Genomic DNA, 17,276 nt, shown 5'->3' with positions numbered 1-17,276 from the left:
TTTACAATTTTTACGTGATACCTCTGAGCACTGTTGTACTCTGACTGTGCGCCAATTTTTTTAAGCATTATATCTATCTGTGATAAATTTGTATCTGTGATATTTGTATTTTTACTCAGTCCTTGAATTTTTATATTGATGTTGATCATCACTTTATTTTTCCCATTACCATAGTTTGACACCCAATAGCCAATGCATTTTTCGTGCTTGGGTGTCGTTAAACATTCATTCATTCAATGTGGCATGTAATCGGAGGAGGGGATTTGTTTACCAAAATGAGTTACATGTTCTATTCCTACCCTCACTCCGAAAAAACAACAACAAAAAAACACCCAATAATTTTAATAATTATTTACCGTTATGCTACCCACAACTGATACTGCCCTCCCCCCTTTCCTCTGCCCCTTTTTCTGACCTTGGTATAAGGGTACGTCTATTCTTATCATCGGAACGAGTACTACAGTTGCCATGCCTTCACCCCCAGTATGGCCATTTTTGGAATAACCCTATAAATGTAGAACGGTATTATAGTGAATTACACGAACCTTGGAACAGAATACACACTGACCACCAGTGTGATGACTGTTTCTCCCATTTGATGATCCGTGCATTCCAGACGCCGGGGGGTGGGGTGGTGGTGGTAGCCGGGCTCAGTGGTAAAGAGCTCGCTTGTTGCGCGGTCGGACTGGGATCTATCTCCGTCGGTGGGCCCAGTGGCTATTTCTCTCGTTCCAGCCAGTGTACCACGACTGGTATATCAAAGGCTGTTGTATGGCTATCCTGTCTGGGATGATGCATATAAAAAATCCCTTGCTAAGACTATATATCAATATATATGTTTTGAGTCTGAGATGGTTGTTTATTTTATTTTTTATTTTTGGATGGGTGGGTGGTGGTGGAGGGGGTTAGGGGTTGGTGGGGCGAAGGATAAAGCCAGTAAAATGTGATATAGTATGTTTTTGGTCGGACAAGCAACTGTTCCCCCACCCACCCCAATCGACATCGCACATAAACCTGGTACTTCTGTTTTAATATTGATGACAGAAAAATGAAGTGCATGCTACATGAATGATCCAGTAGTAGCAGCGATGGTTTGTGGGAGTGTGGGGGGGGGGGGGGGGGGGGGGGGGGGGGGGGGGAGGGGGGGGTGGGGGGGGGGGGGGGGGGGGGGGGGGGGGGGGGGGCACTTTTTGGCAGCTTCCTACGCCACTGTTGGGGTAGCCTAATATTTTTTCTTTGCATTAATGGTTACTGGTTACACTGTGATTAATTTTTGAACAACTGGCCCGACAGGGCCGTAGCTAGGATTTTTTTGTTGGAGGGGGGCAGGGAGGGGCAACTGAATAGTTAATAGTTTGAAACTCCCTAAATGGTTAAGAAGAGAATGTTCTTTAAGTTTCTATAAAAAAATTCCAGATTTTTTCTGTGCCGTCCCCACCCCCCCACCACTAGCTACGGCCCTGCCCGATTTGCATGCTTGACAAATTCAACCGATTGTTATGTACATAGGTGGCATTCTGCAACAGTGTGACGTCATCTGATCACATCCCCCCCCCCCCCCACACACACACACACACACGATTAGACCATGCTGCTCGGTGAGATCAAACATTGAAACAAACGGAGTCCATGATTTTGTTTATTCAAATTATTGTAGTGACTTTTAAAAATCATCGGCCTCGGTGGCGTCGTGATTAGGTCATCGGTCTACGCTGGTAGGTACTGGGTTCGGATCCCAGTCGTGGCATGGGATTTATAATCCAGATACCGACTCCAAACCCTGAGTGAATGCTCCGCAAGGCTCATTGGGTAGGTGTAAACCACTTGCACCAACCAGTGATCCATAACTGGTTCAACAAAGGCCATGGTTTGTGCTATCCTGCCTGTGGGAAGCGCAAATAAAAGATCCTTTGCTGCCTGTCATAAAAGAGTAGCCTGTGTGGCGACAGCGGGTTTCCTAAAAAAAACAGTTTCAGAATGACCATATGTTTGACGTCCAATAGCCGATGATAAAATTAAAAAAATCAGTGTGCTCTAGTGGTGTCGTTAAATAAAACAAAACTTTACTTTTACTTTTGGAGCATTGGGTTAGAGATTAATTTAATTTAACATTAGTGCTTTTAAATGCACTTAATATCATATTTGCATGACATGTGGCTTCCAACAAAACGTATTCAATATTTATTGTTTGAAAATATAAAAAGTATATCTTAAGCTACATGCCCGTATAAAATTGCAACACCATAATTTCATTTACAAGTAGAAGAGGGAAAACAGGAAAATCAATAGTTAAAGTTTGTTTCTGTTTAACGACACTACTAGAGCACATTGATTATTAATCATTGGCTATTGGATGTCAAACATTTGGTAATTTTGATTTATTACACACCAGTGAAAGATATTGCTCATGTTACATCACTCAATATCTAACTATAGTGTAATATTGGCGTGATGTATGTGTAGATCATTTGCTGACCCAATTCGTATAAAAATAATGTGTAGTAGGTCTTGACATCTGCTTACTTTTGTGTTGCGGCTTGTTTGCAGTTGGTTTGTAATAAATAAAATACTAAAGTACATGTAGCTTACCATTTTCATGAAACTTGTGAACAGTGTTGGTATTTGACTCGCTTTCGCTCGTCGGGTACCAAAACTGTTCACACATTTGAGAGAGAAACCCACTGTCGCCACTTCATGGGCTACTCTTCGATTAGCAGCAAGGGATCTTTTATATGTGCCATACAGGCAGGATAACATCACGGCCTTTGATATACCAGTATACTGGCTGGAGCGAGAAACAGCCCAATGGGCCCACCGACTGAAATCGAACCCAGACCGACCGCGCATCAAGCGTACGCTTTACCACTTGGCTACGTCCTGGCCTTGCAGTTGTAAATAATGAACTGTAAGACATTCAAGTGTAATTTATCACAGGTGAGATTGCAGGTGTAATGAATGAACTGCAAGATATTCAAGTGTAATTTATCACAGGTGAGATTGCAGGTGTAATGAATGAACTGTAAGACATTCAAGTGTAATTTATCACATCTATAACAAATCTGTCACTTCCTGCATGCATGTGGCTGAGACAGGAAGGAATGTTTTATTTAATGACACACTCAACACATTTTATTTACGGTTGTATTGCATCAGACATACCTGTATGGTTAAGGAACACACATATTGAGAGAGGAAACCCGCTGTCGCCACTCCATGGACTACTTTTTTTTTATTAGCAGCAAGGGATCTTTTATATGCACCATCCCACAGACAGGGTAGTACATACCAAGGCCTTTGATATGCCAGTCGTGGTGCACTGGCTGGAACAAGAAATAGCACAATGCATGGGTCCACCGACGGGAATTGATCTCCGCCGACGGGAATTGCGGCTGAGACAGATACAAACATAAACTCGGGGTCTGTGAATAAATATTTTAATTATAAAGTCAAATTAGGACAATTTCAAGCTGAGATTTGAAATATATATATTCATGGCAAGTGTTTAAATTTCGAAGTTGTTATATCGTAACAACTCCCAATAACATTACACGATTATGATCATTTCCAATTGTCAATACAGCAAGACTATATACATGCACATGTAGATGACATATATTTTCATTGACAGTTAAACTTCGATAACTCAAAATTGAAGGGGATGATGAAATAAGTTTGAGTTTTCATAATTCAAATAGCACCCGTCGGTGGGTTTACATTTTTGTACTGACAAGGCTAGATCTGAGGGAGATGACAATATCACTAAATTATCTTTTAAACTTAAAAAACTGAATAAACCCAGTTATTTTGTTATTTCACCAAATTAAAATAAAATTTGCCAACGGTTTTTAAATTTTGTAATTGGCAAATGCCAGAGCTATATCCCTGACTTATGACCAATTTAACATTCAGAATATACAATTCACCGTTACTAAACAACTTTCTTATCAGATTGAGACACTTTGGGGGATTGACGAATCTCAACTCTAGATAGTCTTTGAAAACTGTATTAAAAACACCTGGTAATTTGTAACAAACTCATAAATCTGAAATTTATCATTCATGAAGATGTTTCAGTATCATTTTCCTGAATACCGTTCACTTTAAAAGTGTCTATATCAGAATCAGTTTTTCCTGCAACTGGTTTCAATCTAGAATCTTCCTTCTCCATACTTGTGTTAGACAGCTCACTGGTGTTTTCTGTTGCTGCAACTTGCTCAACTTTGGTCTGGAAAGTATAATATTGTCATAATTTATGTTTAAGGGGTTGATCATTACTCACTCTTGAACTAGGGGTGACTATTGCAGGCAGTTTTACTATAATACTATAACTGTGATAGTATTGCAATAGTGATAGTACTATTGCAATAGTATTGTGAATTCTTAAACCGCTTGATAACAGCAATATGATTAGATATTTCGCAAAACTATTTACCAATATGTATGTATGTATGCAGGTATGTATGTATGTATGTGTGTGTTTGTCTGTGTGTTTGTCTGCGTGTATGTCTGTGTTTGTACTTGGTCATTTGTTATAATGTCACTAGACAGTGAAATCATGCGTTGGTCGTAGACCATATTTCACTATGCATACTATCAAAATTATTGATAGCTGAGCAAACAATTGCGATAGTTATCGATAATTGAATTAACTATCAATTCATTGCTATCAAGGCACTGACTATCACAACATATCGATACATGCAGTTCAATGTATTGTCACACCACTATTTTGAATCCATATTAAAACGATTCTACAAAAAATGGTTATTAAACACTAAAATAACAAGAAATGTACAACATGAATACATAAGATTTATTCAATTATGGCTGAAGCATACAGTCAAAACCTATTTATCTCGAGGTGGAAGGGACTTTGATATCAATTGTTTTGGATTTGGAGGTACATTATGAAAACAACAATACATTGTGTCCGTGGGAAAAACCATCTGAAGTGGTTAAATATGCAGTAGCCAAATATTGGAGGAAATTAAATGATTTTGTCATCAAGTGCCTATAGTTGTCAGGGGAAGAAAAAAGTATTGAGAGCATCAATTATACAACTTGTCACACATCACTGCACTATATCGCACATCGTGCATTAAATGATGGTCATAGGGCTGACTGTGTTGCAGCTTACACTTATCCAGGGTTCTTGCACGTGAAAAAAACATAAAATTTGCAGATTTTTCCAGAACATTTAAAAAAATGTTCAATCAATGAATGTTTTTATAACAAACTGTTGTCTGAATTTAGACAGGTTATGAGGACAACAAAAGTAAAGATGCGAACAAAATAAACCACTGAATTTTTTGCCTTAATTTCCAGGACACAATAAAATTTAATGCTTTTCCCAGGACATTGCAGGCCTGGATTTTAAAATCACAAAATTCAAGGACATTCCAGGATTTCCAGGATGTGTAAGAACCCTGTTATCAATAATGTTAAGCTGATCCAGGATGTAGGACAACTTACCATAGCTTCAACAGTTTCTCCGATTGTTTCACTGGAATTATCATGTGCTGGCACGACATCCTGCGAACTGTCAGACAAATTTAAGTTGACTTGTGATGGATCAGCACCAGGTGAACTGACCAATGCCGTCATCTCTGAAACATCTACAAAAGAATTTGCTTTGACCATCTCATAGGTGAGACTACTACTCCCACTAACAGACGCGGAGGGTGAACTATCGAGCTGCCACGTCGGTATCACAGGTCCGGTCTGAGGGGTGGGTGGGAACTGACGTCTGAAAACAGGAAAACAAAGTAATGTGAATGTTTACCATACACATTTTAAATTATGGCTATTTACATAAGCATATGAGGCTTGAGTGGGGGTTGGGGACGGGACACACCTCCCTCCCTCCCTCCCTCCATCCCTCTCTCTCTCCCTCCCTCCCTCCCTCTCTCTCTCCCTCCCTCCTCAGTGCTGGAAAAAATACTCAAATTTGGTCAAAATCGATAGAGATATTCGTGCAAAATGAGCTGGTTTGAAACCTTGTAACCATAAATTTCCATCACTCTACTCACAATACTAGTCGTAATCTATGTAAAAATGTGTAGCGATTCATTTCTAACCCCAAGTAGCTGTTGACATTAATGCTAATATGAACAAATGTTGTTACCAGATTCAGGCATTTTCATATAATTCGGGTAAAAATCAGCCTGCACCCTCTCCCCCCCCCCCCCCCCCCCACTTACAAAAATGGAAGCCTGTATGCCTATGGCTATTTGGTGCTGTAACTACTACCACATTTAGGTTGCTTTCCCATTAACAGAAGAATGCAATAAATCTGTATAACCGCAGACTTTTTTAATCCCATCTCTCACTGAATCAAACTTCCTTATAGCATCATGCATCCATCATCTTTTAGGGGTGTGGTACAAACCAGTTGCTGCATAAACTTTACAACTATCCGCTGTCAATCAAAACATCGAAAGTGTGCATGTGACCAACTATGCATACCACTCGTAAGTTTATGCAGCAACTTTAACTTAATCTGTATAAATGTAATGAAAATAGATTTTATATCCATGATTTCAGGTGTAGACAGTCAATTCATAGAGCCTGATTTTCATCTCTCGTTTGGAATTATTGTATGCACTGTTTCAATATCCATGGGATTACTGTTATGTATTTATTATAAAATGAGATTGGGATTGCTGGCCTAAGGCGCCCAAGTAACAGGATCAAACCCCTTCAGCAGATCCATTGGGATTTTTTGTTCCCATACCAACCAGTGACCCACTATGTATCAAACACATGATCGCTTCTTGCATATTTGTAGGAACAGCCTACATGTATGTGCTGATAGTGTCAAAACTGCAGATTTCTAATCAAATGTAAAAACGTTCAAGTTTACAAACAATAATGTAAGTTTAAATTATAGATTAAAAAATTACAACTTCAGTAATGGAATGTTTTCTAAAATAAAATACATGTTTTATCTCAAACCTGCTGAGCAAAAGACCTTTCAAAGAAGTGACTTCTGATTTGATTTCAGCTATTAGGTGCGACTCTGTACTTTGTTCAAATTTCTCTAAATTCTGAAAAAGAAAGCATATCATACTAAAATGTCATAATCTAACTCACACTTTTCCATACTAAGAGGATTCTTTTCACAGCAAAATAATAATACCGTATTTCCTCTAATAATCGCTCGCCTCCAATAAGCACCTGGTCTGTAACACTTTGCAACAAAATAAACGCTGGGCCTCTAATGAGCATCGGGCTGTCAATAAATGCCAGGTAAGATGGCCAAAAACTGATTAATCCTTGACATAATTAAAAAAAAAAAAAAAAAAAAAATATTACAAATAACGGGTCCCTTTTTGTCACTTCCTGTCTAAAAAAAAATAAAGGCTGGGTCTCCAATAAGCACTGAAGGGGGCGGGACGTAGCCCAGTTGTAAAATGTTCACTTGATGCGCGGTCAGTCTGGGATCGATCCCCATCAGTGGGCCCATTGGGCTATTTTTCGTTCCAGCCAGTGCACTACGACTGGTATATCAAAGGCTAGGGTATGTGCTCTCCTGTCTGTGGGATGGTGCATATAAAAGATCCATTGCTGCTAATCGAAAAGAGTAGCCAATGAAGTGGCGACAGCAGGTTTCCTCTCAATATCTGTGTGGTCCTTAACCATATGTCCTACGCCATATAACCGTAAATAAAATGTGTTGAGTGCGTCGTTAAATAAAACATTTCCTTTCCTTTCCTTATTAGAGGAAATACAGTATTTATTTCTTCATGTCCACAAGGATCACACCATTAGAAGGGTAATAACTCTGTAATGTACTCTGCTGTACTGGTTCATGAAACTTGTACTCCGTTAGTCAAATACTCATTTGAACAATGCTATATTAACTCACCCATATGATCAAGCAAATGATTTTTTGGGGGAGTATGATTCGATCCAACAGTTCTATAAACTTCGCTTCCCACAATTTAGATCCTCACCCAGTTAAAATTCTTTTAAATTGTTGAACTATTATGTTTATTTGAGATACAGATATTTTCATTTTTTCACCAAAACAAATAACATGAAAAAGCTAGCAAGCCATGTCAATGAAACCAAAACAGTATCTGGTGGTGACGAAAATATTGTTAGGGAGTACATTTGTGGCATTTGTTTGGTTGACCCACTTTGGAACTTTGTGTCTTATATACATGTATCTATTCATGATTTTGTAATTCTATGACAGGATACATTTTGTATTTGTTCCTTTGATAGATATAAACAGTTACATATTAAATCCCTTTTTTTCAAAAATATAAGTGTCTGTACCGGCAATGTGTTTCTGTCATTTTACTGTTTTCTAGCAGCTCAAAGCTTTTCTTCATACATGGGAAATTAATGGGAGGTAAAATCAAGTATGGGCAACTATAAAAATTAGGATGACCAAAAACACATTGTATATAAGCAGGGTTTCTAGAATATGGTAGCCCGACGCCCGTGGTGAGTGGTTTGCTTAGTAGGGCTAGTAAAACGTTTATTCCATCATGCCCGACGGTGAGTAAAACATTTGTTTTTAATTGAAAAAAGAAACTTAAAAATATCCTCAATCCCCAGCAGAAATGTAGGGCTAGTAGATTTTTTTTTTTAATTCTAGAAACAAAAGTTTGTTTTGTTTAACGACACCACTAAAGCACATCAATTAATCATTGGCTATTGGATGTCAAACATTTGGTTATTCTGACTTGTAGTCATCAAAGGAAACACACTACATTTTTGCTAATGCAGCAAAGTATCTTTTACATGCACTTTCCCACAGATTCTAGATGCAAACATAGATACATGTACTCTGAAAAAAGAAAATATATTTAATGTCGCTTTGGTTGTCAAAAAGCTCTGTTAGTCAGAAACATCTTAGAACGAATCACAAAACTGTATCTGATTCTCAACAATGGTAAAAGCACCTTTCTGTTAATGACATGTTGTTGTAAGTTGGCTATCGATGTTTGTTGAGCAGTCATGGATTCCTGAATAGTCTTCAGTATCTGTTGCACTTGTGCAGTCGTCTTCATCTGTTCAGTGATATACTCTTCCAGCCGTCTCGTACGTGATTCTTCATCTTCTGACTTACCAATGAGCCAGGGTTTTATATAAAGCTGAAAAAAAGAAATGTCAGGATTTTATATAGAACTGAAAAATAGAAATTATAGTAAGTCAGGGTTTTATATAAAGCTGACAAGATAAATACAAAACAAAAGCTGTCTTGAATTTGTGGCTACTGTTAAAGTCGCACACCCTAGTTTCAGCCCGCGAAAATTAATTACAATTCTGGTTAATCTACAAACCTGTAACACACTTAGATCACGTTTTTATAAAATGGAGTAAAAAAGAAGGTTTTATACTGATAAATACCATGGGAATCCCCGTGACTCAATTACTTGAAATAATTTTGAAAGTTAGTATTCTGATGTCACCGGTAGATGTTGCTCGAAGCACAGAAATGCCTATGTCACGACAAATTTCCCAGAGTGCCGACAGACTTGGGGGTGCAATTCTTTCACTGCTCCTGGGCATGTTCCAACTGTTCTGTCCTCTCCAGATATCATAAGACCTATTGGTTTTAAGGGTTTGTAACGTTTTGTATTGAGATACTTACTTGTCTGAACTTTATTGTTAATGAAAATGTGCACGAACTGTGAAGAAAAACCTCACAAATGAACGACAAGCAAACGACAACAAATTGTGTGAACCGTGCACGAGAAAACAAACTGAACCAAAGTGATAACGGTCACGTGGTATACCAACATCTGTGACGTTGAAATGGGAAGATCCCCTCTAAAAATAGATTGGACCTCATCTGCTCAACGGTTTTTTCTCAGTGGCGCGCGCGTTTTTAAGAAATATAAAAAATGCATTTCGTGGTATTACAAACATCAGGATTACCAGGATTACCAAAAAACACTTCAGGAGAATGGAAATGTATATTCTAAAAAATGTAAGTAAGTGTAATTTTATTTGTGAAAAATGGGTTTAATAGTGAAAAAACAATGGCGTAATGGTTAACAACTAGGGCATGTCCCTTTAAGATGTTACCGACTCATAGTCTTTTAACGATCAAAATTACATATTATTAAATACATGATAATTGTACATTTTCTTCTTACAATATTGGTATTTTTATATATAAAGAGTTTCTGGTCAACCCAATGTTTATATCCCAAAATTAATTTTATTTCCTGATATTAAAGTGAGGTTAAATCCAGTTGGAGTACTAGGATGACATTAAACACTGAATATACAGCCACTGGTGTTCTAAATAAGCAAGCTCCATTAGCTGGAATCGTAATGTAATGGCAGTATAAACTCAGGACAGTCACTTTAAAAAATGGCGGGGTGGGTGGGGGTGGGTGCATTTTATTATTACATTGTACAGTCCATCTTATCCTCCTACAAAAAATCTTTTGGAAATAATTTCAGTTTGGTTTAATTTAAGAAGAAAAGTAAAAGCGTTTTGTAAAAAGAAAAAACACAACACTATTTTTGTGTGCAATTTACAAAACAATCAGTTCAGAAATAAATAACGTGTAGTAAATTCTAAAGTATGAAAAAAGGCGTTCCCTGTGGGAAGGACTAAAGTTTTTGTTTTTGTGTTTTTGACGGATGAAAATGGCACATTTTGACACCTTTTTTTGGTGTGCAAAATAGAAGATTTATGCTACTTGCCTGATACATTCTATACACTGCATACGACACACTGGCAATGATAACTGCTGTTGTGGTGAAATCTCTTGTCCTTGACCACAGTGTGACTGGAACTGTAATTACATGTAGATGTATAATATAAACTAAAATAATTATCACACAAAATAACATGAAACTCCTTACAGAATGAGCATACTGCAACACTAAATGCAGCCCAGTGGTAAAGCGTTCGCTTGATACATGGTCCGTCTGGGATCGATCCGCGTTGGTGGGCCCATTAGGCTATTTCTCGTTCCAGCCAGTGCAACACGACTGGTATATCAAAGGCCGCGGTATGTGTTATCCTGTCTGTGGGATGGTCCATATAAAAGATCCCTTGTTGCTAATCGAAAAGAATAGCCTATGAAGTTGCGATAATGGGTTTCCTCTCTCAATATCTGTGTGATCTTTAACCATATAGCCATAAACAAAATGTGTTGAGTGCATCGTTAAATAAAACCTTTCCTTCCTTCCTGCATCAAACTGTGTTGAAGACTTCACCATTAATGCAGTTCCCTCAATAAGGTGGTTCGATTCTGCGATGCAAACACCTCAGGTGAGGACTCAACTGACTGAGCTAAATCCAACCTACAGCTGCCATATGCCATAGTTGAGACCACATTTATTTGTGCACTCAGCTAGGAGTGACAAAGTCGTAAAGAAAAGGAAATCTCAGTATATTTTGGGTTCAGTGGATGATCTCTTGAAATGAAATTTGTATTGTGCTGTAAGCTGACTGACTATTAGACAAAAATGTTAGTCTGTTTTGTTTAACAACACCACTAGAGCACATTGATTTATTAATGATCGGCTATTGGATGTCAAACATTTGGTAATTAAGACACAGTCTTAGAAAGAAAAGCTGCTATATTTTTCCATTAGTAGCAAGGGATCTTTTCTATGCATCATCCCACAGACAGGGTAGCACATACCACAGTCTTTGATATTCCAGTCATGGTGCACCGGCTGGAACGAAAAATAGCTCAATATGCCAACCGATGGGAATTGATCCTAGACCAACTGCACTTCAGGCTGGCACTTTACCACTGGGCTGCGTTCCGCCCCGACTATTAGACAAAACCCACTACATTTGTTACAATAGCAGCAAGAAATCTTTTATCTGCACTTTTCCAGTCAGGACAGAGCGCTGGCTGGGACCTGAAGGTTTTTCTTCTAAGGGGTTTCAATCCTAAGACATGAGCACCTCAGGCCAAGCAGTCTACTAAGCTGGATCTCACCAGGACTCACCCTAAACATGGCCGAATTAGCCAACTGATAATTTTTATACAAAATGGCTACCACATTTAGTCTTTGGCTAATAAAATATTCCTTAAATTTTGAAGGAAAAATGCAACATATCTCAAAATTGGCTGAACCAAACTTTGTTCCAGGGTGAGTCCTGTCTCACCCCATAATAAAGCAGAGAACCAACCTGGATGATGGAGTTGCTGAACCAGTGCAAGGTGGTTCTGGTGCTGTGCATAAGGTGCCGGATTCACCTGCTGTGTAGTCGACGCATCCTCCACTACACCAGCTCTCTGCATTGCTATGTCAACCTCCTCTTTAGTCAGTCCTACAAAAAACAGCAGCCTGGAAAACTAGGACAGTACATATAGAGATAACAAACGTGCCTCCTGCAACCACCCATCCCCACTTTTAAGGCCCATGACATTAAATTAAAAAAAAACCATACAGAAATATGGGGGTGAGCATTTATTTTCTTCTATTTCTTCTTTTTTTCCAAATACAAATTTGAGAGCCAATACTGCCTTTTTTTTAAATAGAGCTCATTATATACTGAACAAAATAAGAAACTTCCGCTAACTTCGCTTTAACATAACTTGATGAAAACAAACCGGGGGAATAATTGTTATATATGCATTTAAAGAGTGTTCCATGATGCATCGTTTGGTGCAAAAATCATGGCCATAGGTTAACAGAAACTGGGAGAAATTTTGACCAAGTGTGGTAGGGGTTAAAAAAAAAAAACCCACTTAATAACGGGTATGACCACCTCTTGAATTGACCACTGTAGTGCATCACAGGCGCATAGAATTGACTAAAGTGTTGATTTCTGCCTGTGGAATATTGTTCCATTCCTGAATGAGTGCTTGACGAAGTTCGTTGACGTTAGCGGGTGGGTTGGGACGACACTTCAATCGTCTGTCCAGACTATCCCAGACATGCTCGATGGGGTTGAGATCAGGACTTTTACCAGGCCAGTCATCAATGAAATCAATGTTATTTGTCCTAAGAAAATTTACAGTGTCTCTAGCTGTATGAGAGGTGGCATTATCATGCTGAAAAATCGAGATGTTGGCGTTGTTATGGAACAGAGGAATGACGTGATGAGCGAGAATGTCATCGCGGTAACATTGCGCATTTAAATTGCCATCAATGATGACTAGTGGTGAACGATAACCATGGGCAATGGCTGCCCAGACCATGACACAACCCCCCCCACCCCCGAAATGATATCGTTCAAGAACACAACAGTCAGCATAGCGTTCATTTCTCCTACAGTAGACGCGCACCCTGCCATCACCACGCTGTAAAGAAAATCTTGATTCATCCGAAAAAAGAACGGTATTCCAGTGTCGCCGTATCCAACGAGTGTGTACACGTGCCCAATTAAGACGATTTAGATGACGACGTTGCGTTAAAACGCATCCGACGTAAGGACGTCGTGCATGTAAACCGTTCTCCCGCAGACGATTACGAACAGTTTGCCCACTGATTCGGTTATTATGAAGCCCAGGTGTGTTAGCAGCAGTAGCAGTGGCTCTTTGGAATCGATTGTGCAAATGCGTGTTCATGATATAGCGGTCTTGACCACGCGTTGTAACACGTGGACGTCCACATCGTGGCAAGTCGTTGGTGCTTCCTGTTGTTCGAAATCTTACGCGAAGATTTCGTATCTCTCGACTAGAACTCCCAACATGCCTTGCAACGTCTTCTGTCGACATGCCAGCATCAAGCATGCCAATCGCCCGTTCGCGTAAATTATTGGGTATTCTTGGCATACTAAAATTGCTACAATGTAAAAAAAATGGGTTTTTTTTTTTTTAATTTTGAAGCGTTTTCATTCACTTGACAACAATGTCAGTAAGACAAGTAAAACAAATTGACCGAATACTACACGACACATGTCGAACCATGCACACACGTGCAAAATGAATTTCACGGTGTCGACGATTAACAGTGCAAAAATAATCGATAAAATTCATGAATCCTGATAATACAGCTCAAGGCTAATACTACCTATATAATTTCATTACACAATGAATTCTTTAACACAACAAATACTATATGTACAAATCGGAAGTTTCTTTTTTTGTTCAGTATACATGTATTTCTTTAAAATGGCAATCTTTATGTTGTTTCAAGCTGCTTTTTTTTAAACTTTTTTTTTTTTTTTTAAATAACTCATAAATTCCCCACCCTAACAATTTTAGATTATGTAACAGTTTGTTCACATCCGAAGATAGAAAATGGTTTAGCCACTTGCAAAATTTATTAGCCTTTTTGTTTTTGAATTAGCCAATATCTTATTTGGCTACCAACAGTGCAAGCGCTGCTTGCTACCATACAGGTCAAGTTTAAAGTGTTATATTAAAAGAACAAAGCACTTGTTTTAATCACATACCTAATTATTTCTAGCTATTAAAGATATTAGGAACATATTCTATACTGCCCTACATTCAGACCTGTTCTATGGTGTTAGTCACATGTTACATGTACAAATATTTCCATTAATTTACCTTTTCTTTCCAAAAAGGCCCTTTTCTGATATAATGGACTTTGTATCACTTTTGGATTCTGCAGAAACTTGACAGCAGTTAAAATCTATAAAAGTAAAATATATACATTTATCACATGATACAGACACTTAATTTTTTTTTTCTTGAACTTAAAATTGAACAATCATATATACAGTATAAACAAAACATGCTCTTTTCATGTGTGCCTTCCGAATATTGTCAGTTAAAGCTAAATCTTATTAATTTCTCACCATACACCCTAGATCTTGGGCTTTTTAATAACATATCAAAGAAATACTTACAATATGTTTTGTCAATTAAAAAATTTGGGGGTTAAAATATATAAAATTTTGTATTTGTTCTGAATTACAACTTTGTTTTTGCTGTATATACCTTAGGTAACCAGAGTGACTTTCTTAAAACAAAAATACCCTTAATATTTAATAAACCTTATACTTCAGTTGCAAATACCATAGAACTTTACTAATTAGTTAATTTTATATGTCAAGGCTTGTATGTATATGCTTTTTACTTCCCAATGCCACAATACTGTTCAGAAGAAAAACAAAATATTTGAAACAAAAAAATCAAAGTTAAGTGAACCAAAATAGATTATGCAATTTCATTTTTGGTCTAACCCCTTAATTTTGTATCTACTGTAGTTCACACTAACCTACATGTACTTTACATTTACATTTACATGTAGGCATACAAACCAAATTTTCTCTTGGGCCATCAGAAGGTGCAAGAACTTCCTTAGTAACTTCATGAGTCTGAAATATATTTTTAAAATGTCAAATTTAAATATTACCAGGGTGTTCATTATCTTCAGAAGTAGGGGAAGAAAAAATAAAATAATTGTAAACTGAAGTTCAGGGGTCCCGTGACATACAGCCCCCATCCTTTGATGTGCCATTTGTAAATGTCTTTTTATTGTTTTTTTAATTTATCATCCACTAAACAAAGTTCATTGGCGGATCCAGGGGGGTGGTGGTCACAGATTCCTGTACCCCACTCGCCCCCACGTCCTTTGATGTGCCCTTTTTAAATGTCTTTTTGTTTTTAAATTCATAATCCTCTAAAGAAAGAAAAGGGTAAGATTTAGGACGATATATAATTTTTCATATCGGAACACTTCGCTTTATATCGCAATTGCCAACAACTGTTACAGTTACTCATTCAGAAACAGTTTTTCCCGCTTAAAATTAAAAACATGCCACGCCGGTGCTAGCGAATGTCAGAGCGGAAGGAAGAACTGAAAAAAGACACACTTAGCATTGTAAAATGTTAGATTAATTTTTCAGTGCATGCAACTTGTCAACATTCTTCTTAACTGACCACTCCATACAGCGTGACTGACAACATTACAAGAGTTGTTTTTTGGCTGTTGCTTGCTTTCAGCTCCCCATTAAACCATATTATATAATAGATAAATTCACACATTTTCCAAACAGAACAACTAGCAAAAACTAAATTGCCTTGAAAACATGTCTCGGAGTATCGATATATTTTTTTAAATTTCAAAGAAGCATGCCCCGAGATCCCCCTACAGATCTCGATCCCTTCGGCAAACTTAATGGTACCTTTTTTACAATTTTGGGACCCCCCCCCCCCTCCCTTACAAAATTCTGAATCTGCTCCTGAATTTAAGTTCACTGTTCAAAACAAAGTAGCTCAGGCACATGTGCAGAAATCTGGTAAACGAAGAATTAACCACTAATACACACACAACAGGAAGAAACACGACAGCACCCCCTTTCAATAATGTTCTGGTTATATATGTAGGTGCTGACGGGTTTCTTGGTGTAGTGTGTGTATTAGTGATTAATGTCAAAAATGTTTTATCAGCTAACTCGAAAATGATCAATGTAATGGTAGTTGACGTCAAACATAGGGTTATTGTTGTATTAGAGTGGGAATCTTTACCTACCCGGTGGTAGGCACCCATTCTGTGTTTTTGCTATACAGTTATTTCTGGTTGAGAGAGCGATGATAGCCGTCCAAAATGTCCTTCTATGGGCCTTCCCACAGGAAATGCCTATTTTTATTCTATAGATTTTACTACACGTTATTTATTTCTAACCCAACTGTTTTGTAATTTGCACACAAAAATAGTGGGGGTTTTTTGTTTTGTTGTTTCCAAAGCATATTTACTCTGCTTCTTACCGTAATACGTCAAACCAAACTGAAATATTTACAAAAAACATGTAGACGATAGGACAGACTATAGCTCTCGAAAGGGATAGGACATAGTCCAGTGGTAATGTGCTCGCTTGATGCGTCCTCGGTCTCGGATCGATCACACTTGGTGGGCTAATTCAAGTAACTGGGCTATTTTTCGTTCACAACTGGTAAATCAAAGGCCATGGTATGTGCTATCCTGTCTGTAGGATGGTGCATATATAAAAGATCCTTTGCTACCAATGGAAAAATATCAAATTTACCAAAAGGCCATGGTATGTGCTATCCTGTCTGTAGGATGGTGCATATATAAAAGATCCTTTGCTACCAATGGAAAAATATCAAATTTACCAAATGTTTGACATCCAATAGCCGATGGTTAATAAATCAATGTGCTCTAGTGGTGTCGTTAAAGTTAAACAATAACTCTGGAAACACTTGGTTCGGTGCGTTCATGTGTTTGCATTTAACCTGTTATTTGGCAAAATAGCAGGCTGGAGTTGTAAAAACTACACGTTAATTTACACTGTTAACAATATATTTCAAACGTAACAAACAGAAAGGCAGCAAACGTGCACTGCAATGTTGCTATCGAATACCTTCTCAATCTCGTCTGCCATGTTGATGTCGGGGGAATCCCTT

General features: G+C 37.9%; 1 protein-coding gene across 1 annotated transcript; it reads right to left on the bottom strand.

The window, feature by feature from the left end:
* Positions 1-3,714: 3,714 nt before the first annotated feature.
* On the bottom strand, positions 3,715-17,266 carry LOC121390176 (peroxisomal membrane protein PEX14-like). The gene is made up of 9 exons (XM_041521927.1): positions 17,234-17,266; positions 15,170-15,226; positions 14,454-14,538; positions 12,125-12,265; positions 10,675-10,766; positions 8,916-9,107; positions 6,955-7,046; positions 5,473-5,746; positions 3,715-4,225 (listed from the first exon to the last, which is right to left on the bottom strand). Exons 1-9 carry the CDS (start codon positions 17,252-17,254, stop codon positions 4,058-4,060), a joined length of 1,122 nt encoding a protein of 373 aa, XP_041377861.1. The 5' UTR covers positions 17,255-17,266; the 3' UTR covers positions 3,715-4,057.
* Between the last annotated feature and the right edge of the window lie 10 nt (positions 17,267-17,276).

The sequence above is a fragment of the Gigantopelta aegis genome, chromosome 15 (assembly GCF_016097555.1).
Source record: "Gigantopelta aegis isolate Gae_Host chromosome 15, Gae_host_genome, whole genome shotgun sequence".
NCBI lineage: Eukaryota > Metazoa > Mollusca > Gastropoda > Neomphalida > Peltospiridae > Gigantopelta > Gigantopelta aegis.
This window is presented reverse-complemented; position numbering and strand designations above follow the sequence as displayed.

What these genes read in the sequence shown, in the direction of transcription:
- LOC121390176 (XM_041521927.1), bottom strand. Translation starts at nt 17,254, where the DNA reads ATGGCAGACGAGATTGAGAAG. An exon ending in AACATGTCATTAACAGAAAG is followed by an intron (nt 7,047 to 8,915) that starts GTGCTTTTACCA and finishes TTTCTTTTTCAG; the next exon opens with AATTTAGAGAAATTTGAACA. An exon ending in AAAGGTCTTTTGCTCAGCAG is followed by an intron (nt 5,747 to 6,954) that starts GTTTGAGATAAA and finishes TCCTGTTTTCAG; the next exon opens with ACGTCAGTTCCCACCCACCC.